Source organism: Mytilus trossulus, chromosome 2, assembly GCF_036588685.1.
Source record: "Mytilus trossulus isolate FHL-02 chromosome 2, PNRI_Mtr1.1.1.hap1, whole genome shotgun sequence".
NCBI classification, from domain to species: Eukaryota; Metazoa; Mollusca; class Bivalvia; order Mytilida; family Mytilidae; genus Mytilus; species Mytilus trossulus.
In genome coordinates this window covers 96,681,821-96,709,245 of record NC_086374.1, presented here as the reverse complement: position 1 = coordinate 96,709,245, position 27,425 = coordinate 96,681,821, and the positions used below count along the sequence as shown (strand labels likewise).

The 27,425-nt window shown below is 31.6% G+C and overlaps 1 protein-coding gene across 11 annotated transcripts in view; it reads right to left on the bottom strand.

The window, feature by feature from the left end:
• The window catches only part of LOC134708458 (rap guanine nucleotide exchange factor 1-like), a 56,549-nt gene that overhangs the window by 15,408 nt on the left and 13,716 nt on the right, over positions 1–27,425 (bottom strand). Inside the window, exons 1-9 of one of the 11 annotated variants that reach the window (XM_063568990.1) lie at positions 25,476–25,671; positions 23,862–24,055; positions 13,810–13,866; positions 11,470–11,535; positions 4,890–5,062; positions 3,608–3,755; positions 2,460–2,551; positions 1,561–1,770; positions 344–1,173 (exon numbers count right to left, since the gene is read on the bottom strand). In XM_063568990.1, the coding sequence (XP_063425060.1) occupies positions 344–1,173; positions 1,561–1,770; positions 2,460–2,551; positions 3,608–3,755; positions 4,890–5,062; positions 11,470–11,535; positions 13,810–13,866; positions 23,862–24,055; positions 25,476–25,503 (1,798 nt within the window). In that variant the 5' untranslated portion in view covers positions 25,504–25,671. Of the gene's footprint in view, positions 1–343; positions 1,174–1,560; positions 1,771–2,459; positions 2,552–3,607; positions 3,756–4,889; positions 5,063–11,469; positions 11,536–13,809; positions 13,867–17,213; positions 18,325–22,302; positions 22,330–23,861; positions 24,056–25,475; positions 25,672–27,425 lie in introns of those variants that run through there. The other 10 variants (XM_063568988.1, XM_063568989.1, XM_063568991.1 and 7 more) reach the window with 10 other exon arrangements.

Genomic DNA, 27,425 nt, shown 5'->3' with positions numbered 1-27,425 from the left:
TGTGAAAGTACAGGTGCACTCTGACATGTGGATTTTGGTCAATCATGAACAACTGAATGTATTTTTTGCACTTTTTTTTTCTTTAAAGTCAATAATGTATTATGAAACGAGTGACTGGTGCAAAATAATGTTAATCCAATTCTTGAACCAATGCATGCATATATATCATAAACTTAGTCTTCTGTGCACAATTTTATCATTTTTTACCCATCCATTTAGTTTAATCGTCAAATTGGTTTTCCCCTTCTCTTACTGCAATAATTGTAAGGAGGATAATATAATCTTTGGATGAAATTAATATAAAAAGTATATCACCAAAACATCTCTACTGAGAAGAACTTACTGTGTTTTTTCTTTGGAGGAAGAGGAGGAGGTTTTGGGAGGCTGTCTATACTTGAATGACTTGTACTAGAGAATGCCTCAGAGCTAGAACATGTCTCCTGAGAACTGGTCCTATGTGAGTATGACACTGAAGTTGTCTTTTGAGAAATAGAAAACCCAGAAAATGACTGAGAACTGCTCGTTGAAGATGATGACATCCTTGCTTCCATGCGGCTTAAATTAATTCCACTATCGGTCACGTTATCGTACATTGATGTCTGTCTCGTTGGTTTCGATCGTTTTACCGGTAATGGTGGCAGATTATTTTCACCGTTCTGATTGGTCAATTTAGCAATTCCTTTTGTCAATTCATCGATTTTTAACGTCAACTCATTAACTTGACCAATTGTTCCGTCAGATTGTGAAGCACTTTTGGTCAGGGATGTGGTTAATTTTTTCATAAGACCTATTCCAGATTCTGAATGAACCCTAGAAAAACTGTTTGTTCGAACTCTTAAATTAGCACTATCTAACAAATCTTCGGAAGATCGATTAAGTCCAGAACTCATACTGCTGTTTGGCGATCGGTCTAGTGGTGATACACTCAAGGGTGAACTTGAACAATCCATAAGACTGTTAAATGAATCATTTATAATCAAACTGTTATGTGGAGACTGGTTTGACGGTGTGGAATAACCTGACAAAGATAGGCTTGATTTGGCATTTGGTGTACTTGTAAAAAAGTCCTGACTATTAACAAGCGATGGACGTTTTTCTTTCTCAGGTAAAGGAGGAGGCTCATTCCCATTTTCCAAGTCATCTGAGGCAGATTTAGATCTTGTTTTCACAATCCTGTAGACAAGAAAACACATATCATTAGTTGGATGTATATATGTTGTGTACAAATTGTTTTAACTGAATTTAAAACAAGAAAGCTGTCTTTGTTTAAGCCTCTCACCGTCAAATTTTTATTTTCATGACCACCTGTGTCAGCCTTATACATAGAACTTAAACCAACCAATTTTTGTGACTTTCACGTCATACTTATAATGAGTCAGGATATGTTAATTTGGGATCTTAATTATATATAAATATAAATGAAAATTGCAATATAAATAGGCACTAGGCCAATAAAAAAGAAAAAAACATGAAATAGAGTATCTTCAAAAAAAAGTAATTTTACAGTAATCGAATATATTATTTTTCTGTCAGCAAAGATATAAAGAGAAGTGTACAAACCTATGAACTGCAGCAGTATCACTTGGAAGAGGTGGTTTAGGTGGGGGAGGTAACTCTCCTGTAGGATCTCTACTGTGGTGCATTATACTGTCAGATGACTGAGATCCATGTAGGTGGGCGTTGTCATAAAGTCCCATTCCACTTGTGTCGTCTAAGATCTTCTTTTCCCGTGGAGTTAGTGGAATGTCTGGTAGTGATGCTCTTTTTTGTCTGAAATTATTTTATGAAGTTTAAGAACAAATGTACAGCCACACACTTGTGTTGATCATGATTATGATTAGTGATAGCATCAATGATATATTTTTATCTGCAAATCTGAGCATTTAAATCACTGTTTACTAAGACTTTCCATCAGTTGTAAATAAGCCCTTTTTTATTCGTTATTTTATAAGATTTCCTATAATTGTTGTCAAGCCAGTATCTATCAATGAGGTATAATTCCGTGAATATGAAACTTGGTGTTTTAATAGAGTTTGTTAATCATTTGGTGTGTTTTGATAAAAAAGTGTTTTTTTAATAGTTTACAACAAATGGAAGTTATTAACGACCTTGGCTGGCTATAATTTGATTGATGTTTCATTGATGTATACAGCAAATCTATTTATTTATATACTAGTTCATACTGCCTGCTTTTGAGATTTGTAAATTAACCCTGTCATCATCATGAAAGTCTTGAGACAAACAGTTTTCTAAGAAAAATTATGTTGAAAATAAAAATTTACATGCATGACATAAAGGAAAATTAATCTTTCAATCATATGTACCTTTACATTCATACTGATGTGTTCTGCCTAATGTATTTCTTGGCATTATTTAAATGGTTTCAGATTTTTGTTTTTCAAATGCGAGTCGAATTTTTGTTGTATATGACCTTAAATTTTTGACTTCATAATATTTACCCATCATTCCTTTGTAATGGATCAGGAGATTTGGGCGGAGACACATTATTTTTTCTATCTTCTAATTTGTCTATACTGGTCTGTTTCAGCTCCTATAATCAAAAATATATTAGGTGATATAAAATGAAAGTCCTGCTTATAAAATGTCAAGAATTGAAATATTTGAGGTACCAGATCTGGATACCGGTACAAATTTCCTAAATATGATCCTTGCTGACATTATCAAAATTCTTTTTTATATGAACTAACAATTTGAATTTAGTCAAGATGATATCTTATTTTTCAAAATTGCACAAAATACAGTTATAAAATAGAAATAAAGGGATCTGGAAACAAGACCATTCCCTTCAATTTAATTTCATATGCCAATCGCATAAAATTTACAAACTTAATTTCTATAAATATCAATTTGCATGTTTGATTCAGTAACTTCAAAGGAGCTACATGTATTAGTAACACATCATTATAACTCAAGTGTATGATTATTGTGTTCAAAGCTGTGCTGATCACTGATTTAGATAATACATGTACATGGATGTTAAGCTTTTGCATTTATTTATTACAATTAATTTTAGAAAACACAAAGATATTTAAATAACATTGCAAAGTTATATAATAATTAACTTTGCTGCATCATATGATTGTCATGAATTATTGGAATTATTTGATTTGTGTGAGATGAGAACTGTAGCATCATGAAACAAAATCATTATACTTCAATAACAAACTTAATTTCAGTTACAAAAATAATCAAAGAAAGATAACTATTTCAATTGTATCACTTCATACTCTTTATTTTCATAATTCGCCGTTACAGAATCTAATGCATCCTGGGTAATATATTCACAAGTACACACCAAAACGTCCTGATTGGTTAAAAATGTCATAAACAATGGAAATTTAACCAATGACGTGTCGTTATTTTCATTTTGGGGTACGAACAATGAAATTACCCATGATGCTTTAGATTCTGAAATGGCCAATTCTGGATTGAAATAAATGGCGAATGTGTCTAAGGAACATTGATGATGTTCCTGTTTGCATTTCCTATAAAGTTAATAAAGGGACATAACTGATGGCATTTATGAAATAATAAATTGGAAGGAGTGAGCAAAAATAATAATTATACATAAAGTATAGGATTTTACCTCCACACCATCAGTTAGAGCTTTGATAACTTCATGAGCTTCCCCCTTATTGAGGAGGGCTCCTCCATTTAACAGGATTTTGTCTGCCCATCTGATGAACATAGCCAGACACTGACATACCTTCTTATGAATGGAAGGTAAAGAGTTCCTAAGGAAAAAAGAAAAGTTTAGATGTAAAATGGCCATAATAAATTAACACTATGATCCAGACAAGGAGCCTGCTCAGTGGTTGTCGTTTGTTGATAATTAAGTGTTTCTTGTTTCTCATTTTCTATATACTGTATGTGGATTCATCATTATTCGTTTGATATCAATTTTCGTAGTTACAGATGAACCACAAATTCAAATGTTCAAGGAATCACACATTTTCTAAAGGCTTTGTATGCATAGATTTTTTTCTTGTTTCTCATTTTCTATATAGATTAGATCATGGGTTTTCCTGTTTGAATTGTTTTACGCTAGTCAGTTTGGAGCTCTTTATATCTCGCTGTTCAGTGTTAGCCAATGTTCTGCGTTAAAGGCCAACTTTGACCTATAATGGTGAACTTTTCCTATGTTGTGACTTGGACAGAGAGTTGTCTCATTGGTTCTCAGAACACATCTTCATATTTCTATATAATCTATAAACGGCATAAAAATATATGTTTGATTACCTATAAGTTTCATTCTCAGAATTAGGAGTCAGAAGTTTTTGTTTATGTAATAATCAGGAAAAAATAAAGTGTTTTTATAATTTCCTGGTTCCTAAGGGTAACCAGAACTCTGTTATTTGTAATTTATAAAATAATAAACTTACAATATTTTAACATGTTTATAATTTATTAAGTCACATATTTTGATGCAATAAGTAAGAGCTTGCCAAATTTGATGTCAGATGAGAAACTTTGGAAGAAATCCTCATGAAAAAACATGAGTAACAAATCTCAAAATTTATAAGGGTCATTTGGCAAACATGTCCTTTTTTATTTGGCCTAAGAAAAGAATAAATATACATGCAGTATATGTGTGCAGTGAGTAATTTGGATGTGTCAGCAATCAAATATATTATAGGTATGCTATCAACTAACCGTATGAATATTTCAAAGGGAGAAAGACCTATATACTGGTCTAACATATTTAACTACATGTATAAACAGACAACTTTGTTTATTGCCAAATAACTTATAAATATCATGACAAAATATAGAAATTAAAGTTTGACCCATGACCTATTGTGAGTGGGGTATCTCTTTTGACTAAATATCTACAGTTTATTATATTAAATGATATAAAGCTAGCTTACGTGTCTTTTGTCATGAAGAAATGACTGAGCAGATTGAAAACATCCATGACTGTTTCCAAGACAACAGTGGCAGTTGTAGGGATGACTTGTAACTTCTCATTGTCAACAACAGCCTTGATGTAGTTCAACGATCGATAAACTTTGTTTACTTCTTCCTGGAGTTTGTCCACATCCTGGAATCAGAAAAAATTAGTTAAAATTAGGAATAAGGAAAAATACAAAACCAGCTCCCAATAAATATAAAATCATGTGATTTCAAATTTGGAATTAATGCCCACATAATAAAACAAGCTGAAATAGTAATTTATACAAATTGTTCAAGAAAACATAATACAAATGTACATGAATGCATGTCAATCCAACAAAACAATGGCCTAAATCCTTGGAAAGTTAAAAAGATTTAATAATAAAAGGAAAGATAATAACAAGACATTAAACAAAGATTTACTATATCCTATATCTGGGGGTAGTGTATTGGATTGGCCATCATACATTGTAAGACTCAACATTCCTGAAAGGACTTTTTAACAGATAAAACAGAAGCATAAGTATAAGAGTTTCAAATTCCTTTATATAAATATAAACTACTGGGTTGAATTAGGGTCAATTGGTGAAAAGCACATTATAGGATTATAGGACATCTTTGATTGAAAATGTACTGATTGGAAGATCTTGTATTGATACTATAGATTCCTTTCTAACTGACCATATCTTTAAGATAGTGCAACTTTATATAAAGGTGGGATCATAATGCATACAATACAGTGCAAAACAAAAAGTGCTGTGAATCACAATGACTCACAGTTAGACAAAACATTGGCATAAGACCAACGATGGTCAAAGTCTCAGGTCAAAGTTCACAATGAAAGTTACTTATTTTTCAAACTTATCGGTAGTTTTAGATGGAAGATTAGCAAAAAATAAAGGGGTTTTCAATTTTTACGTGTGGTTATTTAATTATTGGGAAATTTGAAATCTGTATCCTGGTACATCTATTGACCTTTACTAATGATATAGAAAATAGTAATAACAAATATCATAGTCACATTCATTTGTGAGAATTACAACTTTATACTCAGGAGAACCAAGAAAGAATGATTTAAAGTTTTGCTGTAATGAATGTGATCCCTGCTATAATACTCTTTTAAGGATGACAATAAGACCCTCTCTATAAAGGTAATATGTGTAAGACCTTCAGATAAAAAGCCTCCCAAGGATCCCCATAAACTCTTCTCAATGGAAGGTGATCATTTTAAAAGAACTTCAGATAAGCCAGCTGGCATCCTCAGGCCCGGTCTAGCTTTGGTAATACTGACAGGTTGAGCATCACAGAGGACTCCAGACATACCTTCAGATTAAATGGACCCATCAGGTTCTCCCAAGGACCCTCTCTAGAAGGTTGGACCTATCAGGTTCCTCCAAGGACCCTCTCTAGAAGGTTGGACCCATCAGTTTCCCCCAAGGACCCTCTCTAGAAGGTGCCAGTAAACATTAATTGAGGATGTTAAGATAAACATCAACACACAGATGATAGGACCTTATCATCACATTACAAACATATCTTAAGTGGGTCAAATCTTCTCCCTTAGATTTCTTCCTTATCATTTGAGAAAATCACACTTACAGAAAAGACCACTCAGCTCTTAGTTAATTTTCCTTGAAACAATTCAGTCAAGTTTGGATTTTAACAGATTGCTAGCTATTGAAATAACAAATAGTTGCATTTTTATGCTTTTAACATAGAAGTTAAAGTTCTGACTGCATTTTTTTTAACAAAGTATGGACTTGCAGGAAGTAAACACACAAGTTGACATTGCTCAACATGTTGAAGGCCACACAATGACATGTACTAGTTGACATCCTTTTTCCTTTGGTCTTTCCTGGATAGATGTCTCATTGGTAACCATGCAGTGTCTCCTTTTTAATATAGTGCTTAATTTAGAAACTTTTGATTAATAGATATTTCCAGAAACTAAATAACTGGCTAGACTGACCACTTAAAAATCTCCTTTTTTAAAGAATAACCACAGATAAAAAAGATATCACAAAGTGTCTCTTTATACCAAAAGAAATGACTTTAATCTTATTTTAAATGCACTTTTCTGTCTTTTCCCTCAAATCACATTTTTTGCATTTTACATTCATATCTTATTAGTGGATGAGTGGTCCAAGCCTATTGATGTGGAATATACATCAATTCTAACAAATTCAGGTACAAGTATATATATTTTGTTATAGGAGAGTCTAGTAAAGAGGTCTGGCATGGTGAAGCGATCAGAATACTGTTAAAATGGTAATACTTCCTCCATGATGCTTCCTTGTTAATGTTTAATATTTGTCACTGTACTACTAATAGGGCAGAAAAATAAATGGTCTAATGTAATGAGCAAATAAGTAAAGAAATACTCTTGAATTTGCATGAAATATTTCCCACTGGACATTCAGCAAACCACAATCTGTCAATACAGATATAAGAAAAAATATCATTGAATCAAATAACGAATCTTTATAAAACCCAATACACAATGATTTTTTACAACAGTATAATTACATCCTTATCAATAAACAAACAGAAAGACCTTAAGTAAAGTATAAGTCACATGATCTAATAGTAATTCAACTAGAAGCTAGCCTGATGTGAACTGATACTTTTTTGTACCTCTTCACCCCCAACCAGGTTAAGTCCTGATGAAGTTATATATATTTTACTAAAAATAGAATTATAGATAATTATACAATATTCTACTTTAGTTAAGTTCTTATTGACATCTTCCTTGTTGGGTGTAAATGTAAACAACAACAAATCCTGAACTCAATCTCTCCAATATAATCACTACAATTTCATTTATATGCTTCTGTTACAGCTAATTTTCTTATGCTTGTAGAGTAAAACTTTGGTTGACTTGCTTGCTTTGTGTGTATAAACATTTACTCAAGTTTGGTAGCCAAGATTGACATCTTCAAACAATATATATGTATAAAGATATGTAGTTAAATCTGTATATATCATATTTAAATTTAATCAGATCTTATTCATATTACAATTGTATGATTAACAAACAAACAAGCTGACCAAAGTCTGGTCTACATGCATTAGGAAATAAGCTCTATTAATTTTTTTATATAAATAAGGCTGTTAGTTTTCTTGTTTGAATTGTTTTACATTGTCATAGCAGGGCCTTTTATAGCTGACTATGCGGTATGGGCTTTGATCATTGTTGAAGGCCAGACATAGTTGTTAATGTCTGTGTCATTTTGGTCTCTTAATTGGACAGTTTCATACCACATCTTTTTTTTTTTATTATCTAAAAGTTCAAAAGGATTTTTTTATATATGTAAAACCTTTTCTATGTGAACAGCACCACAGACAGAAACTCTTATTGATCTAATTCATGGATTAAACAATGCATAAAAATGATTAAATATTGAATACAGATGCCAGAATGGCTTATAAGGAAAACAAAAGAAGCTCTACTAAAACAACTTTATACAAAACTCAATTCCTATAATCAATACTATGTATATTTCATATCAAAATGTCCATTTCTGACAAAGAACAGAATAAAATACTGATATTGATCTCCAAGTCATTTTACTGCCGACTAAGCAAATATGAAACAAGTACTCAATTTCTCTCCATTTCAAACATTTATCAAGATGCTGTAACTGGGATTGTTCGTTTAACGATTTTTCAACAGAATCCAACAAAATTTGCATTTTAGAATTCTGCAAGAGAGCTTTTTCCTCAGTTTTGGCTAGATCAATTCTTTAATGTAACTTAAGTATTTCAACTCATTTATCAATAACAAAATATGTACATCAAGTGTTTTTGAACAAGAAAGCTTAACAGTGCATTGCATAATAAGATTATTTGTCTTTTTATATCAATATGTCTGTATTAAGGTACAAGTAAAAAAATGTAATATGGCTATAATTTAAGGATATATCTACAGAAAGAATATATTGTCTATATATAGATATTCATAAAATGTCATAAATACATGTAAATGGTTTTTGATATTGTCCTTTTTTACTCTCCAATTGCCAGGTTAGAATTTGATCTATGACATACATACATTTACCGGAACATGATAACAATAGGATGTCCGAGTCATTTAATACTTTAAAAGTGAAATATTCAAGTCTCTTTGCACTCAGGCAATCAAAATATGTTACAAATGATCAGAAAAAGAATTAACATAAAAAAGAACAATCAATCTAAATATTGCTCTAATTTAAAACAACTAATTTTTTGGACAAAAATATAAGAAGCAAAACTAAATAAATTCTGGTAGCTCTGCCAAACTAAGGCTAAGATTTGCCTGCAGAATACTATAGAAAAGCAAGGTTGGAGAATAGCTTTATATGTCTTTAATAACAGATTTTAAACTACATTACGTGTTATTGGAAAAAATAAGTGATAAAAAACAAAACTACTAAATACATCATTTTGGAATCAGATTTTGTGTCCAATCACTGTTTCTTATCTAATTCAAAAGCATATACCAAAACCTTGTGATTCTTTAAAACATTTGACACGATGGAAATTCAACCAATGACATAACGTTATTTTCATTTTTGTGTATGAGATTACCCATAGTTCTTTATATTCTGAAAAGGTTGAATTAAAACAAATTGAAGGTATATTTTATAAAGGAACAATTTTTACCATGAACTTGTAAATTAATGCCACCAGGTTTCGTTCAAATTCTCCTTGTATCTTCTGGCAACAAACATTTGTATAGATTTGGAATTTTTGACAGGTGTTACATGTGCATCTTAGATAAGACTTAATCTATGCCAGATATATTACCTGTATTATACATTCAAAATTGGGGTTGAAATTGGAAATCAAATCTTATGTAGATTTATAATACCGGTAGTATACATTACTGTGTTGTAAAATGTTTTTTTGGCAAATGTAGGGCTGGTTCACACAAACATAATGTGATAGAAGTCTTTGATGACTTTAAAAACCTGTGGATCCAGGAGTTAGAAAACTAGAGGCTCTAAAGAGCCTGTGTCGCTCACCTTGGTCTATGTGAATATTAAACAAAGGAAGCAGATTGAAAATTGACTACAAAGGTCAATAACTCCTACAGGGGTCAATTGACCATTTCGCTCATGTTGACTTATTTGTAGATCTTACTTTGCTGAACATTATTGCTGTTTACAGTTTACCTATATCTATAATAATATTCAATATAATAACCAAAAACAGCAAAATTTCCTTAAAATTACCAATTCAGGGGCCGCAACCCCAAAACAGGTTGTCCAATTCATCTGAAAATTTCAGGGCAGATAGATCTTGACCTGATTAACAATTTTACTTCATGTCAGATTTTCTCTAAATTATTTGGTTTTTGAGTTATAAGCCAAAAACTGCATTTTACCCCTATGTTCTATTTTTAGCTGTGGCGGCCATCTTGGTTTGATGGCCAGGTCACCGGACACAATTTTTAAACTAGATACCCCAATGATGATTGTGGCCAAGTTTCAAATAATTTGGCCCAGCAGTTTCAGGGGAGAAGATTTTTCTAACAGATTACTAAGATTTACGAAAAATGGTTAAAAATTGACTATAAAGGGCAATAACTCCTAAAGTGGTCAACTGATCATTTTGGTCATGTAGACTTTTTTGTAGATCTTACTTTGCTGAACATTATTGCTTTTTACAGTTTATCTCTATCTAAAATAATATTCAAGATAATAACCAAAAACAACAAAATTTCCTTAAAATTACCAATTCAGGGGCAGCAACCTAACAACGGAATGTCAGATTCATCTGTAAATTTCAGGGCAGATAGATCTTAACCTGATTAACAATATTATTCCATGTCAGATTTGCCGTAAATGCTTTGGTTTTTGAGTTATAAGCCAAAAACTGCATTTTACCCCTATGTTCTATTTATAGCCATGGTGGGCCATCTTGGTTAGTTGGCGGGGTCACCGGACACAATTTTTAAACTAGATACCCCAATGATGATTGTGGCCAAGTTTGGTTAAATTTGGCCTAGTAGTTTCAGAGGAGAAGATTTTTGTAAAAGTTAACGCAGGACGACGACGCCGGACGCCGGACGCCAAGTGATGAGAAAAGCTCACTTGGCCCTTTGGGCCAGGTGAGCTAAAAAGGGGGAGGTGTGTGTGCCATCCAAGGCAATGTTAGGAGAGAGATTTGTAAACAGTCTATGCATCAATTTTATATTGAGCTCTATAAGGACAGGAACACTAAGGGGCATCCTCAAATAAAATCTACCTCTGAAATATCTAGCAAAACACACTTGCAAAAAGGAGGAGAAGTTGTATACAAAAATGATATAATAATAAGTGTATCTAGTTTTATATATGTATAATTAGGATATCTATATAATTAAGAAAATCTGGCATCTGCTATTCTGGACGTAATGACAACATAATCCATCAAGGAACCCATTCCTAAGTCATCACAAAACATTTCTACTGTCTAAAGACAGATACTCTTTTTCCATTACGTTAATTCAAAACTTCCAACCTTGATGAATTGTTATCCACTAAAAGAGAGAAGCGATATATAGCTGCTATAGGTGAGTGAGTAACCTACCTTTACAAATACTGATTGTCTATCAGGTTTAATTTGCTTAAGTGGGGAGGAAAGTCGTGAAGAACTCTGAAATATAACTCACAATATTCATACTTCTTTCTATTAATACATTTTGATATCTTTATATCACATTTTTCACATTAGACCAAGGAAGAGGTGTGGTCTGTGTTTACAAAAAATAAAGCATTTTATATACATGTACTAACAAATGTGTTTTATATTAACAACCAATAGCTTCCGTTATAAATAAACACAACATAGATACCAGGAATAAAATTTTGTACACCTGACACTAATGTTTCTTCTACAAAAGACTCACCAGCTAAAATACGAGTCCAAATACTACAAAGCTGAAGAGCATTGAGGACTCAGCCAAATGCAATTAAGGTTGTAAAAGCACATAATCATTTAAGAATCCTGGTTTTTTTTTTAATCTACCATGTTGCAAGTCAGAATTCCTATAAATTTCTTGGAATGAACATTTTACTGAAGATTGAAAATGGACTTTTACCCTGCATCATCTCTAGTCTAAGATTCCATGTCTGAAGCCCTTTTTAAGTTTAAATTTTATATGATAATAATTATTTTGTAAAAAAAAGTGTTCTTACTTTTAAATCATTTTGATATTAATACTAATATATTGGATAGACATGCATAATAAATATATGGTCTCTGAGAAAATATTGTTTGTGTATTAGAAAATCAGACTGAAAAAGCATTCCTGTAGTAAGATTTGAACTTTTGCTCATTGTTGGAAGCCTCTATGACCATAAGACGAAGCTTGTCAAGAAGAGGTAATGGAACATGAATCCATATACATGTACTATAATATAACCCTTCTTTTAGTTTAAGAGTAGAGAATATAAAATACAAACCCCCATCCCCCCTTTTTCAAAGTTGAGAAAATGTGACAGAGTCCAACATGGATTTTTTGGGACATATTTTTTCATATAAATAATACTGAGAAAGAAGAAAATGTAAACAAAAGATTTCCATATAATCATATATATGATTATTTTCTTAAAACAGAAAAATACAGAGAACTATATAACAGAATGACAATGAGTGCTTGACACACACAAAGAACTATATAACAGAATGGCAAAGAGTGCTTGACACACAGAGAACTATATAACAGACTGGCAAAGATTGTTTGACACACACAGAACTATATAACAGAATGGCAAAGATTGTTTGACTCACAGAGAACTATATAACAGACAGGCAAAAGTTGTTTGACAAACAAAGAACTATATAACAGACTGGCAAAGATTGCTTGACACACAGAATTATATAACCGACTGGCAAAGACTGTTTGACACACACAGAACTATATAACAGAATCACAAAGACTGCTTGACACACACAGACCTATATAACAGAATGGCAAAGAGTGCTTGACACACAGAACTATATAATATAATGGCAAAGATTGTTTGACACACACAGAACTATATAATAGAATGGCAAAGATTGTTTGACACACACAGAACTATATAATAGAACAGTAAAGATTGTTTGACAAACACACATAACTATATAACAGAATGGCAAAGATTGTTTGACACACACAGAACTATATAGCAGACTGACAATGATTGTTTACACACACAAAACTATTTAACAGACTGGCAAAGATTGTTTGACACACAGAGAACTACATAACAGAATGGCAAAGATTGTTTGACACACACAGAGCTATATAACAGACTGGCAAAGATTGTTTGACACACAGAGAGAACTATATAGCAGACTGGCAAAGATTATTTAACACAGAGAACTATACAACAGAATGCCAAAGATTGTTTAACACACACAGAACTATATAGCAGACTGGCAAAGATTATTCAACACACACAAAACTATTTAACAGAATGGCAAAGATTGTTTGACACACAGAGAACTACATAACAGAATGACAAAGATTGTTTGACACACACAGAACAATATAAAAGTATGGCAAAGATTGTTTAACACACACAGAACTATATAGCAGACTGGCAAAGATTATTTAACAAACACAAAACTACTTAACAGACTGGCAAAGATTGTTTGACACACAGAGAACTATATAACAGACTGGCAAAGATTGATTGACACACATAGAACTATATAACACAATGGCAAGGATTGTTTGACACACACAGAGCTATATAAAAGACTGGCAATGATTGTGTATACCACAATTTGAAAGATTGAATATGTTCATACATGTAACATGCAAAATACATGTAGTATCAGACAAAATAAAATATTCTGAGGCAATCCACTTCACTCAGTTGTCTCCCTTATATATGGGACAAAGACCAGATGAAGCAGAGTCTATACATTTTGGCCTACCTTTATAAATATTGAATGTCTAGTATATTTTACTGGGGAGGAGTGTCGGGTAGTAACCTGAAACATACATATATTTTAACACGTGATGACTTTTTCTTTCAGAACACAATTTAAATCATTTTGTATTGGACATTCCTTCATCTACAAATCAGTGAGTCAACAAATATTCAGACTGCAATTTTTCAACTGCTTAATAAATAATGATTAAGGAAATATGAATTGACATTATAAATGACAATGACTGGTATAAAATTACAATTGAGTATTAAACAGCCACACACTTAAAGTCCTGAATCACAAATTGACTACATTAAGTTTACGTCAGGAGGAAGTCAATCTATGTTTTAATCTTTATATGTGTCCATAAACAAGGATTTACTTGTTTATCATATACAGAAAAAAATAAAGGGGAAATTTGTTCATACGTTTTTTTTATAAACTTGTAATTCAGGACCTTATGTGTGGCTGTTATTCAATTGTATTTAATTGAGGCAGTGTGTCAAAACTATACTTTTATTGATAATAATGACTATGAGGGTGACCCAAATACCATTTACTGATCTAACTTGAGGCCCTCAATTTAAAGCAAAAAATAGAACAAACTTTTGAAAAAATGAAATAATAGTTCATGATTTGTTAACTTCTTCATAATAGTACCAGTACATATTAGACCAATCTTTGGGTTTACAATTGTGTTAAACAAAATTTCCACCTGAATTTTAAGTTAATCTTTTTCTAAACCTTCTGATATAAACTTAAATCATTAAATATAATAACTAGATGTGTCAAAACGACACGAATGGCCCCATTCCCATAATTTGAAAAATCTGCAATTTCGACAACACATGTGGACACAAACAAGATGGTAGTCTCACATATACTAAATCTGCTCAAAACCTTAGAGGCCTTAAAAAACCTCATATAACTGAGATTTCCAAAGTCTAAAGCCCGATATTTCGACAAAAATTAGTGAAGCGGAACGAAACTCAAACTTGATCTGTAACTCATCATGGTTAACTAACATACCAAAAATCAGTCCAATATCTTAAGCAGTTCAGAAAAAAGATTTGTATAATGGTTTGTTGTGGAATTTCTGAATAACGGAATTTCGGACAAGGGTAAAACTATATGTCCCCGACAACTTTGTTTCGGGCCCATAAAAACCCATACAATTCATCGAAAAAAGAAATCTATTTTTGAATATTCAAAACACTATGGTAACTGTTGTGAAGACAAAAACATTGAAGAACATTTCCTGTACAAAAATTACCCAAATTAGAAAATTGTATCCATATCTTTTCCCTTACTTTGATCAATCATGCAGCTCTCTCAATTATAACATGTTTATATGTTCAAGTTTACAAGATCCTTATGTGCCCTATGTTTTAATAAAAAAAAATTTTACTGTTTAACATAGGTTCAAAATGAATATCATATAAAAGAATGCCAGGATGATGGTTCAAACCTATTTGCAAATAAAGAGTGCAACTATATCTAAATGTAAGCAAATTGTACAACTATCTAAATGTAAGCAAATTGTACAACTATCTAAATGTAAGCAAATTGTACCAACTGCTAGGAAATAGCAAGCTTTTCTGAAAAAGCTATTACTATTATACAATTTTCCCTCTGACCCCCTTAAATATCATTAAACTAAATGAGTCCCCTTTGGATGCCTCTGAGACATAAAACAATTGACATGCTAATCAATTTCTTGTCAGATCTGACTCAGCATTTCCATTGTTTACAGCTGGCAGTGACATAACAGTAATCAGTGGTATCTACAAGTATCCCTTTCTTATTGTGATCATCATTATAACACTTAAAACATCCAACTTATCAGACCTCCCCTTAACCTTCACAACACACCAACTATTGGTTTGATTTTCTTATTCATAATAATGAGAAAAAAAATCAAATTAAGCTTTTATTAAAATGTGACAAGAGTTCATAGAAAGAAGGAGACTGACAGTGGTGGAGCAGGGTTCTGGGGGTTCCCTTTTTAAAATGACTGGATTCGTACCCTGGATACTTTCTCCATTTCAATTTAGTATAAAAATCATTTGGGTAAATTCATTGTTTGTACACCTGGTTGAGTTGTATTTATTTGGGTAAATTCATTGTTTGTACACCTGGTTGAGTTGTATTTATTTGGGTAAATTCATTGTTTGTACACCTGGTTGAGTTGTATTTATTTGGGTAAATTCATTGTTTGTACACCTGGTTGAGTTGTATTTATTTGGGTAAATTCATTGTTTGTACACCTGGTTGAGTTGTATTTGATATCTTTGACTCTTTTCCCTACAAATTAAATAAAAAACATAATATGCTTTTCTCTTGATAAAAAAATCTTGGTTAACCAAAATCAGCCTGTGATACAGTTGAGACAAACTACTGAGTAAATTGGTTAGTACCAGGCATACCGTGGTACATCATTACAAGTGGACTATTAACCAGTCGATTCTTAGTATTACATTTATATATAGATAGGCAGATTTTGTCATGATGTTTCATTCATTATGACACACTGTGACAAAATACTAACAACTATTTACCAGTTAATCACAATCTGATTGATGGAACCTTGAAAAGTAAACATCTTTTCAAATTGTGATTAATTATCTTTCTTCAAATGCTATAGTTTAGGTCAAGCTCCGGCCATATCAATCAAGTTAGGTCCCTTGTTGTGAAAGTGGCGAAACCAAATTTCAAATACTGTTAATTCGTTTTTATTTGTGGGGTACTTTATTATCCTGTATTTCACGGGTACAGTTTTAGATGAGCCACAATTTGTTATTAACACTTAGCTTGTAGGCAGAATTTGTCAAAACAACTAAACCAAATATCCCTCACTTCATGGGACAAAAAAATAAATGAATTCTGTCAGTTTTATTGTAATGTTTCGATATCTATTCATTACAACAGCAATGTAAAAGATTATATCATAAAAAGGATCAAATTCATAATAAGTTTGTAGTCCCTCTTATTTTTTTCACAAAAAAATCCTACAAAAAAAATATCCTTCGTTCAAATGCATTCAGTACAACATGCTATCAATTTTGATTGTGATATATTTTGTGAATGAAAAGAGCCTCTAGTCCATTTTTACCTGAATAATAAACCATTCTTATCTCCCTATTTGTTTATTTATATATCTAAAACTACTAAAAATAGCCTATCTTAACTTTATGCTCCCATGTTTTGTTTATCTTTATTGATATGCACTAAAACACTCTACAAAGATCTTCATCCTCTTTAGAGATGAAACTGTTAATTCTTTCAAAGCTACAAACTCCATTTGATGTTTACACAAACCACACCCCCTTTTAGACTTACTACCATAGACATAGCTTGAGGATTCTCCCAACTTAGATAAGACAGAGAGCCAGTTATCAAAATCCTACCTTTATTTCTTTTTTCTTCTTTCTATCTAGGGTATTAAATTTCCCTTTTTTAGTAAAAGTATGCATGTTTCCGTGGTTTAAGTGGTTTAATATTCCAGTCACAAAAATTTATCCATCCCAAGAACTGATCCAATTATTGATCAAGACTATTTTGATATCCATTTGCACAAGAAAAATCTAAATTATTATGCCATATCACTTAATACATTGGATGATTCACTCTCGATACATGTTCTGCTAACATACATTTTAAACACACCAAGAATAATAAAGTTATATAGAATCTTCAGTACTTCAAAGTGTCTCTGACCAAAATAAAGAACAAAATCATCGATAGTTGATAGTGGTTCGTAATAACTGACAACTATTAGTCATAATTAGTTATTTGCAATATTCCCTAGAAAATATTGGTAAACACTGCTACATTAGTCATACAGTTATTTCTAAGGTCTCAATTTTCTGAGGTTTCTTTTCTCAAATCAGCTGTCAGATATTTCAATAGGTCTCAAATTTCTAGATTTTTAGAGATCCTTTGTCCCAAGAAAATTGACAGCTTTTATTCTTTTATTTGTCAAATTTAAAAACAATCCATCAATAGCATGGATACAATTTCCATCAATTTCCCGAACTATTTATTGAAGAATTTTGTTTTATTGAGAAATATTACAAAAGACAAATACTGCTGGGTAACTTCATCTTTGAATAATTATTTTTCTTATTTTCAAACACATGACCTCAAAAATTGTCTATCCAACACGATAACACACATGAATCCAAAATCCTAATCAAAATCTGTCAACATAATTTAGTTAAGTAATCCAACATCCAAAAGTCTTCAGGGTCGTTACCCAAATGACCAAATTAATATCTAAAGTTGCTCCAAAACAAATACACAGAAAATCTTATCAGTGATAATTACTTCTAAGCAGAGAGATTATTATCTCTAGCTCATTTCTCCAAAGTTTTGGTTTCACTTATCTAGAAATGATCACTATAAATAGTTCAATACACAGACGCTGTACTACTCTGATTCACTACATCTTCTTGTCCCATTTCCTACATGTAACAATGTAACTTTCTCCACGGTTATAAACAATGTAACTTTCTCCACGGTTATTTCTCCACGGTTATAAACAATAATGCACTTCCTTTGTCAACTGTTTCAAGTGGCGATCGTAAAGGCCATAACTATTGTTCGTTGGGAAGAGACAAAAAAGTCTTTAAGAAAATTTAAAGAACTTGTACTTGTATATTCATTCTTTGACTAATGGTCGTTGTATCTCATCTTAGCCACATTTAATAGTAGGCATATAACAGGCTACTATCTGTCAATAAGTGTTAAACTATACAAGTAGGTGTACTTTAAAATGTGTAAAAATTTCAATACCAATTCAAAAGAATTTTGATTAAAAACAGTCAAATAAAATTGACAAAATAAATTTTCCAATCTTAACAGGTCAATTCAAGAATTTTTATTTGAAAAATAACAATTTTAGAAACTTTTTAAGATATATACAATCAATTTTCACCCTGTACCTATATGAGATATTTTGTGTGGCCTAAAATTGTATATTTCACATACACAATTTACATCGACATCTACATAATGTTTGCCATGGATTTTTACATGAAATTGGTATGAAATATATCTATAATTTCTTGTTATAGGGTGAATGATCCATGTATCTGTCACTTAACTGTCAATAAGAGTGATTAGCCTGTCTGACCCTACAACATAACACCCAAAATATCACATTTACTTTAATACCAGCTAGGAATGGCAGCATAGCAAGCTGCTGTGCTGGGAGATTTGTTTTCATAAAAAAGATTCTTCATCATAAACAATCTTTTCTCTTTCCTGTCTCGTCTATAAACAAAAGAGGGAGGGGCAGGATACAGACCTCATCAGTTCAAGGCCAAATAAAAAGTTATTTAGGTGTTGGATAGTTTACAAAATATTGGTGATATCTAAAAGTAACTTACAATGGAGGGATGATACAAAAATTCGAACTGCTTTAAATTATCCTAGATTTTGTGGAATGAAATGTTTTGAGCTTGACGTGTGACTTAACCCCATGTAAATTGTTGAATGCAGCTATTTTGAACATTTTAATGCTATTGTTTTTAGGGGCAGTTGCCGAAGGATTTTGTACATTCCATTTCTCTCTCCTAATTGCAGTGAAGCGAAAAAGAAAAAGAAAAACTGGACCAGTAATCATTGAAATTTACCAAACTTCACCTTTCTATATTTAAACATTTGTTTCATAGTTCTCAAACTCACAAGAAATTTCCAATTTGAAAAATAATTACGCAATGATAAAATTAAAAATATTTCTGCGAAATGTTTATGTTTAAATAAGGACTTCTATTTACATTAAAAAAAGAACTACTGTTTACATGCATATCTATTTCCTTCTTCCTTTATTAATATGTCTACTTGTTCCTAATGATCACTTCAGATTGTAGGAGGAATGTAGTAGCATATATAATCATAATCTTCTTCCTGTTTATTTATCATAAAAATAATATCGGTAAATAAAACAAACACCCTTCCTTCATTCATTTTTGAGTACAGGTTAAAATTTCATCCAGACAGATTTTAACAAGAAAACAAACTGAAGACAAAAAAAGTTTGTTTCATGTATTGGGTTGCTGTCTATTTAAGCAGATGGACTGTATTTCGACTTTTTGTTTCATGTATTGGGTTGCTGTCTATTGATGGACTGTATTTTGACTTTTTGTTTCATGTATTGGGTTGCTGTCTATTTAAGCAGATGGACTGTATTTTGACTTGTTGTTTCATGAATTGGGTTGCTGTCTGATCTCTTTTTAATCATATGTTTTTCTTTAAACCCTTGTATAAACTCTGGATAATTCATTTACAAATACCCCTGAGAAAAACATCCTCCTACCTTTTTTTTTCAATTTCTGCATGTTAATCAACAGATATATAACTATATCCATTTGTGTATCACCAAAGCTTCAGCTGCAAGGCAGTCTGGGCTGGCAAATGCTCAAATGTTGTAAGTGCTTGATTGAAAAAATTTACATTAGATGCCAAAGTCTAAGTCTGATTAATCTGAGGCCACTAAAATAATTTAAGTGTTAAAATGTGTGTTTTAAAACTCAAAACAAAAGGAATTTTTAAAATCAATCCCCTTGGATCAGGTAATTTCACATTCAAAGGGAGATAACTCTATCTAAGATTGAGGTTCATTTTTGCTTCATTTATAAAGTTGAAGAATCAGACCAAGTTTGATGAAGTTATGATTAAGAAACTAAAAACTGTAATGTAAGTTAGATTAATAAATCACTACAACATGAAAAAAGTATGTTAAGTTTTTGCAGAAAGTATTTTTTATATTTAACGGTATGTGCTTTGATAACCTTTTACCTTTAATCAGTGAATCAAGTTGCATATGCATTTTTTTTCTTATTTATACCTGATTATGACCTTTAAAAGTCAGAAATCTACTAGACCTATAATTTTCAGGTGTTAACAGATGACATGAACAAACCTTACCCATAACTTCTTGCAGATTGCTAGGTGCATGGTATTTCAAAACAGTGTTTTTAAAAATTGATACTTTGATGTATTTTGTATTCAGCATTTTTCTTGAAGCAGCTATCATTCACTTTAATTAAAGCATATGATCTTTTATCCACCAATAAGAAAATGTATGTAAGTTCTAACTTCTAAAACCTTCAGACTAAATAATGTTCATGTTTATTTTCGCAATTTTGATAGTAAAATGCAAATGATGAAATAAAAATGGCAATACATGTATTTAAGCATGCAAACTTAAAGCATGTCTTATTTCAATAGACAACGTTTGAGGGGAAATTAAATGCGCTTATACAACTGCATACCAAATATCACTGACCTAACACTGGCAGTTTCCTATAAACAGACCTACTGTAATCACAAACTAATACATTGTTAACACCTATGCAACTGAAACCTCAAATTTAAATGTAAACTTATATCCAACATGCCTTACGAGCTAGCAAGGAGGCAGAATAATATGTCAGGGTCTAACATATAGATCTCCTGTATGAAAAAAACAATGCACCAGGACCAATACATTATGGTTGACTGCATACACAAGGTCCTTAAAAGTCTTGTGGTCAGGCATACACTAAACCAAAATACATTTGACCAATAGGACCAAGTCTCAAGTGACCAGCTCATTTTGAATGTACCGCTCAAATCTAATGAGACCTACATATCAAATATAATGTATGCCTGTTAATAGAGTCTCCATTGACACAAAGACAGATTGACAAATAGACACATAGACAGATAGACACATCAACACATCTACGCTTTATTTCTCTTTGACACAGCCTTTGGTGCTAGATTGCCATTTGACAAAGCCATTGGCATTATATTGCCTTTTGATCCTAACCCTTATCCTAACCCTAATCCTCACAATTATCCTAACCCTAATCCTCACAATTATCTAATCCATGGTGCCATACAACCATGACAACACTTGATTCCAAAGGCATGGCACAAGGCATTATACTGTTCTTCGCCAAAGCGTAGATTGCCAATCATGAACCATTGTGAATGGGTTGATGTGTCAATATGTCAAAAGGTTGATGTGTCAATATGTCAATATGTTGATGTGTCTATGTGTCCAGATTAGCCATTAAATTTAATTCGGATTCACTCATTTATAATTTACTGATGAGAACTATTTCTTCCAAATTCTCTAGTTTATCAGAATGTACATGTATCATGAGAATTTAAAATAGTGTAATTTTAGTTACAAATTGTAAACTGACAGAAATTAATCATTGTAGTTTTGACATTTAACTTCAGAGTCAGTATAAGTACATTTTCATTCATCATAATCATAATAACAAAATATTTTCTCCTGCGGAAGGAATAGATTTTAGATTAGGAATTCCAAGGACAATTTCCACCAACAAAACTTAAATTGAAAGTATTTTCAACCTGTAGAAAGTCATTTACAACTTTACAAAACCTGTTCAATGCAGTCAATGCACACAGGACAAACAGCCATGCCTTTTCTTGTCATGTTTAAAAGCAAAAAAAACAGAAACATGAAAGAAAAGTTACCTTATAATCCATTATCAGTTATTCTATTTTAAAAAATATGTTGTTGACGTTTCCTTTTATTGTGTATAACCCGTTACAAGTACTTCCTTAAGCCTCAGAATCAATATCCTATCTAAGTTAGGTAACATGTGTGCATCCATTTACATTTTTATTTACAGCAGATTTCAGTCAGTATGTAGCTAATGGTAATATCTTTGGTTAGCTTGCTTGTTAGCTGAACCGTGAAGTCATTGTTAGGTAAGGTATGCTACCCTCCTTTTAAAGTAGATTAGTCCTACAGAGAGATAGATTGGTTATATGTTGGGCTAGTCTACTATTAAAGAAAGGTAGTTTACCTAACCTTACAATGACTTCACGGTTCAGCTAACAAGCAAGCTAACCAAAGATATTACCTATAGCTTCATACTCACTGAAATGTGCTGTAATACTAAATTTTATTACTTTTTCACGATTGAGTAAGTTCATGTAAGTGTGTATGTTTTCACTTTTATAGGTAACAATAGCCATTATTTTCAATCAGGTATAAATATTGTATATAAGAGTGTAAATCTAAAAATAAACATTTAGCATGTTTAGTGATTTACATTTAATGATTTTCAACTTTTATTATAAATTAAAGAGTATGTATCTTCTGAGGATTTCAATCTTAAAGGGTTTACTTACGACTGGGATTGTCTGATGAAAAATTCATTGTTTACTAGCTATGGACAAAAAGGACTTTTGCAGAGGTTTAAAATGTTTTTTGGACATCAATGGTCTTTTGGTCTAGTATACATAATTGTTGAAGCATTGCTGGTCCAGTCATTGTTTTAGCAGTCTATTACATTATGAATATCACCAAAATTCTAACATCTTCACTGGTCATTTGGTCCAGTATTTTATGACATTCTATTGGATCAAATCCTTTATTACTGGACCTTGCCATATGTTTAACAGACCTTGGGAATAACTGTCTTTTGACAATTTGACAATTTTGTTAACCTTATGCCATGATTTTATCACCTATCATCTACATAATTTATCTATTAAATTCATTTTCATCTCTTCCAACATTCATTGCTTGATAAAACCAAGAATATAACCTCCTTGGTAAAACCATGCATTTTCATGGATAATTGATTTCATGGTTTTGCCAAAGTCTGCATGCAGTCAATCTTGTAGAAAATTTGTATTTTGTTGGAACATTTAAATTTGTGGTTCAACTGTAAATCCCCCAAAATCCATACAAATTGGTATCCCATGAATAGTTATGAATCCAAAGTAATTTTTCTACAGTTTCTATTTTTGTCTGATACAGTTATTTAATCTAACTAAACTATTGCATCAGTGTTATGTCATTCTATTTTGACACGTAATAAACTGCACATATCAATAATAGAAAATAAATCATACAAAAGTAACATTACTTGATTGCGTCCAAGGAAAATTAAATCAAAACCTAAGTTATTCTTTTACATTACAAATACATGTATCCTGTTGTCATGACAGTTCAATCTTCATTTAAATAATAATTTTGCATATTTTCCATAACTAAATAGTTTCTATGACAACCAGCTTACCCCTCCTTCTTTTGAAACACTATTGTTTCGACTATTTTGTCTGCTACTATTGCGACTATTGCTGCGACTGTACTCCCTGATTTCTGTCATGGAATGGTCTGCTGCTGAAGAGGATGGCCTTCTCTTTAATTTGTTCTTGACATCATCCCTGAAAGATTTGGCCTTCTTTAGCATCTTAGACCCAGAAGTCTTTTCTGAAATTAAAAAAACAACTTTTAAATTTCATTACTCTTCATTTAAAGTATAAACAAATATGTGATAGATTTTAAAATACACTTTGTACCATATAAAAATGCACTTTGTACTATATAGTTTAGTTTATTACACCAAACTGGTATCTAGGCAGAATTTCAATAAAAGCCTATTTTCTAAAATCAACAAAGCATATGCAGAAGCAAATTGGACATGAATATGTTTTTCCACCATGTTTTCTTTAAGTTTTAACTTTTTTATGGCATTGCTTTGTATATAATTTGTTTCATGGCGGTATTGGTCATCATTGAAGAGAATATATTCCACAGATTTCATTTTAACTACCCTTATATGATTTTAAAAATGACAATGCAAGAAAATTTCAATATTTGAGTAATGAATTCTACACATTTTCATAACTGCATGCTATCCAAAATTTCTGGGGAGAACACTGGCAGGCTATTTCTTTTGAAATAATATAAGTTGAAATGGTAATAGGTTCATCTTTTGCTGCTGAATGCCAAAATCCCAGATAAAAAAAGAAAAAAGGGAGGTTAGCAACTGCATGTCCAGTACCAAAAAACTTGTACAGTTCTGGTTGAATAAGGGCCAGTGATGTTCATGGATTAAAGATTCACATATTGTGATGTGGAGGAGCAGACAACAGAAGTGATCTGTATTGTGCTTCCCAAGGTGGTTGATGTCAGGTGACATAATATTGGGAGGAAAGACATTAAAATAGACCCATGAAGAGTTTTATAAGTAATTTTTAATGAATTTTCTTTTGTCTTTACAAGTTTACATCCATCTTTTAAAACTAGTAGTGTCAACAATGATAGAGAAAGGAAAGAACAATGGGATATCCATCTATGAGTGACACAAAATTAGTACAGCGCTTTTCCTGCTTTTGTTCATTTGAATGTTCACAATGAGGCATTCAACACAGAGCAAAGACTATCACCTTACTGAACGCTTAAAACAATCCCTAGAACTCACCCACTTCCATTTATCATGCTGATAAACTTTTTGTTTCAAAATTATAGCAAAACCAGGTCTAAAGAACTGTTGGTTGGTCTATAGGAATGTTAGATATTATTTTCCAACATAACACATGAGTTGCGGATCCAGACGGTCGGTTTCAGAGTTGGAACCCCCCCCCCCCCCCTTCTTTTTTAATGATATATGCATTTGAATTGGGACATATAGTTGAACCCAACCCCCCTTTTGAAAATGTCTGGATCCGCCCCTGCACATCAAAGAAAACATGATCAAGTTGAGATCAAATTGGTAACCATAAAAAAATAACCTATCAACTCTGCATACCAATTCTCAACACGGTACCCCTAAAACACAATATCTTTTACAGGGACAGTTTTTTAATGTATTCTAAAATGTTTTCCAGGTTTGGATAAAATGTCCTACCTGGGCCAGCTGTATGTGTGGTATCCATATTAAACTCCTACATCCTAACTAACTGTTAAATGTTGTCATCAACCTCGTCACTATTATATAATTAATCACCGAGGAAGCCCCCAGTACTAGGATCAGTTTCATCACTCATCAATTTCTTCATCTTCATTGGTTACATAGTACATATTTGGATTAGTAAAATAAATCTTCAATCAAAACATCATCGTATTTGTATGACCACAGGATTTGAGTCACTAAACCACTTGATTTTATAAATAAGTGTCAATTTGATGACGGAATTTGTTAAAATTATTTATTATTATGATTTGATACAATTATTTTGGGCTATTCTAAAAATCGTATTTTATACAATTATTTGTGGTAATTCTCAGAATCATATTTATATCAGGACTGAGTTGCACAAACATCATTTGATGTAATAGTTATTAATAAATGTCACTTAAGTTTTAAGCGTTTATTAAGTTATTAACTCATAAACACAACAGATATAATTAATACTTAAACATTCAAGGCCATTTTATTTAATTGATGTTAAGTACTGCAAATTCATATTCAACTCATAACATAAAATAAAATAAACAACAAAATTCATAAATAATAAGAAATCAAAATAAAAACTTTCAACTAATCATGATAATTCTGCTTCCATAAAACTTTCATGAAATCAGATAAGAAATTATTTTACAATTTTTTCTAAATTATGAAAATTTGTAATTTTTTATGAAATATAATGTAAAACCAACTCAGGGTGCTGCACACAATCCCTTTAATAAACATTTATTCTTGAACAGTACTAACACTTCCTTGGTAAAAGATAAAATGAACACTAAAAGTTCATCATTCTAACACAAGAAAGATAACTCTATATCTTGTTCTTGAAGTATATCAAGTGTACAATGTAATTTCGTACAGGGATAGTGGAGTTGTCTCTAATAATTTTTTTTCAAAATATGCACTCAAAGTTTGTCTTCTTTTAATCAGGTGCAATCAACTTTTAACTGCGTATAACTCCTTCATTGAAAGAGGACAGTTACTATTTATTTCTTTGATGCATTTGAGCTACACATACTTTTTACTTATTATTCAGGTAAAGGTTAAGAGGTAAAGTTCAATTCAAATTCCCAAAATGGTTACTAAAGACCAGTTACAAGAATATTTTTCTTAATTTGTTGACTATTAACCCACATTTCAACAAAGAAGTTTCAGAAGCTCTCATCTTCAACTTGCTTGAAATATTATTGATATTAAACTTCTTTAACAATGAAATAAAATGGAAGCAGCAGTTACAAGGCTTTGTTTAAATTCATTTAGTATTAAGTTATTAACTCCTGCAATTTTACCAGCTCAGTGTCTCACATGTTCAGATTGAGAACAAATATTTACAAAACTTTTAAGTATATATATAGGTAATCCTGTTTTTATCATAGTAAATAAGTGGCAGTATTGGTTTTTACTTCTTTTTCTCAATCTCCCTTTCTACTTTCCTATATTCTCTTTCTCCCTCTTTCTCACACCTTCTTTCTCCAGCTAAACCTTCATCTTCCTGTCTTCCATTACATTATCAACCCTATGAATACTTTCTAGTTTCTATTATAGGTATTCTGTTTTTTTTCTCCCTCAAATAAATTGTTTTATTCATGTTATTAGCTTTTACTTCTGTTTTACCCATCCCCCTTTTTTACATTTTTATTTTTTCCTTCCCCTTTCTTGTTTCTCACAGCTTCTTCTTTTGCTCCAAAGCTTCATTTCACTTTCTCTTCATCTACTTTTTTCTTTCACATCATTCAAAATAACAAGATTTAACTGTATCATTTACAAAGATTTCATCTTCACCTTGTGATGAACTTTGTTAACAACCAATTAAATGAGAAGGTGTTAGTGCACTGTTCTAACTTGATAAAATATTCATATCAGAACTGTATCTTTCTCAAATCAATCTTT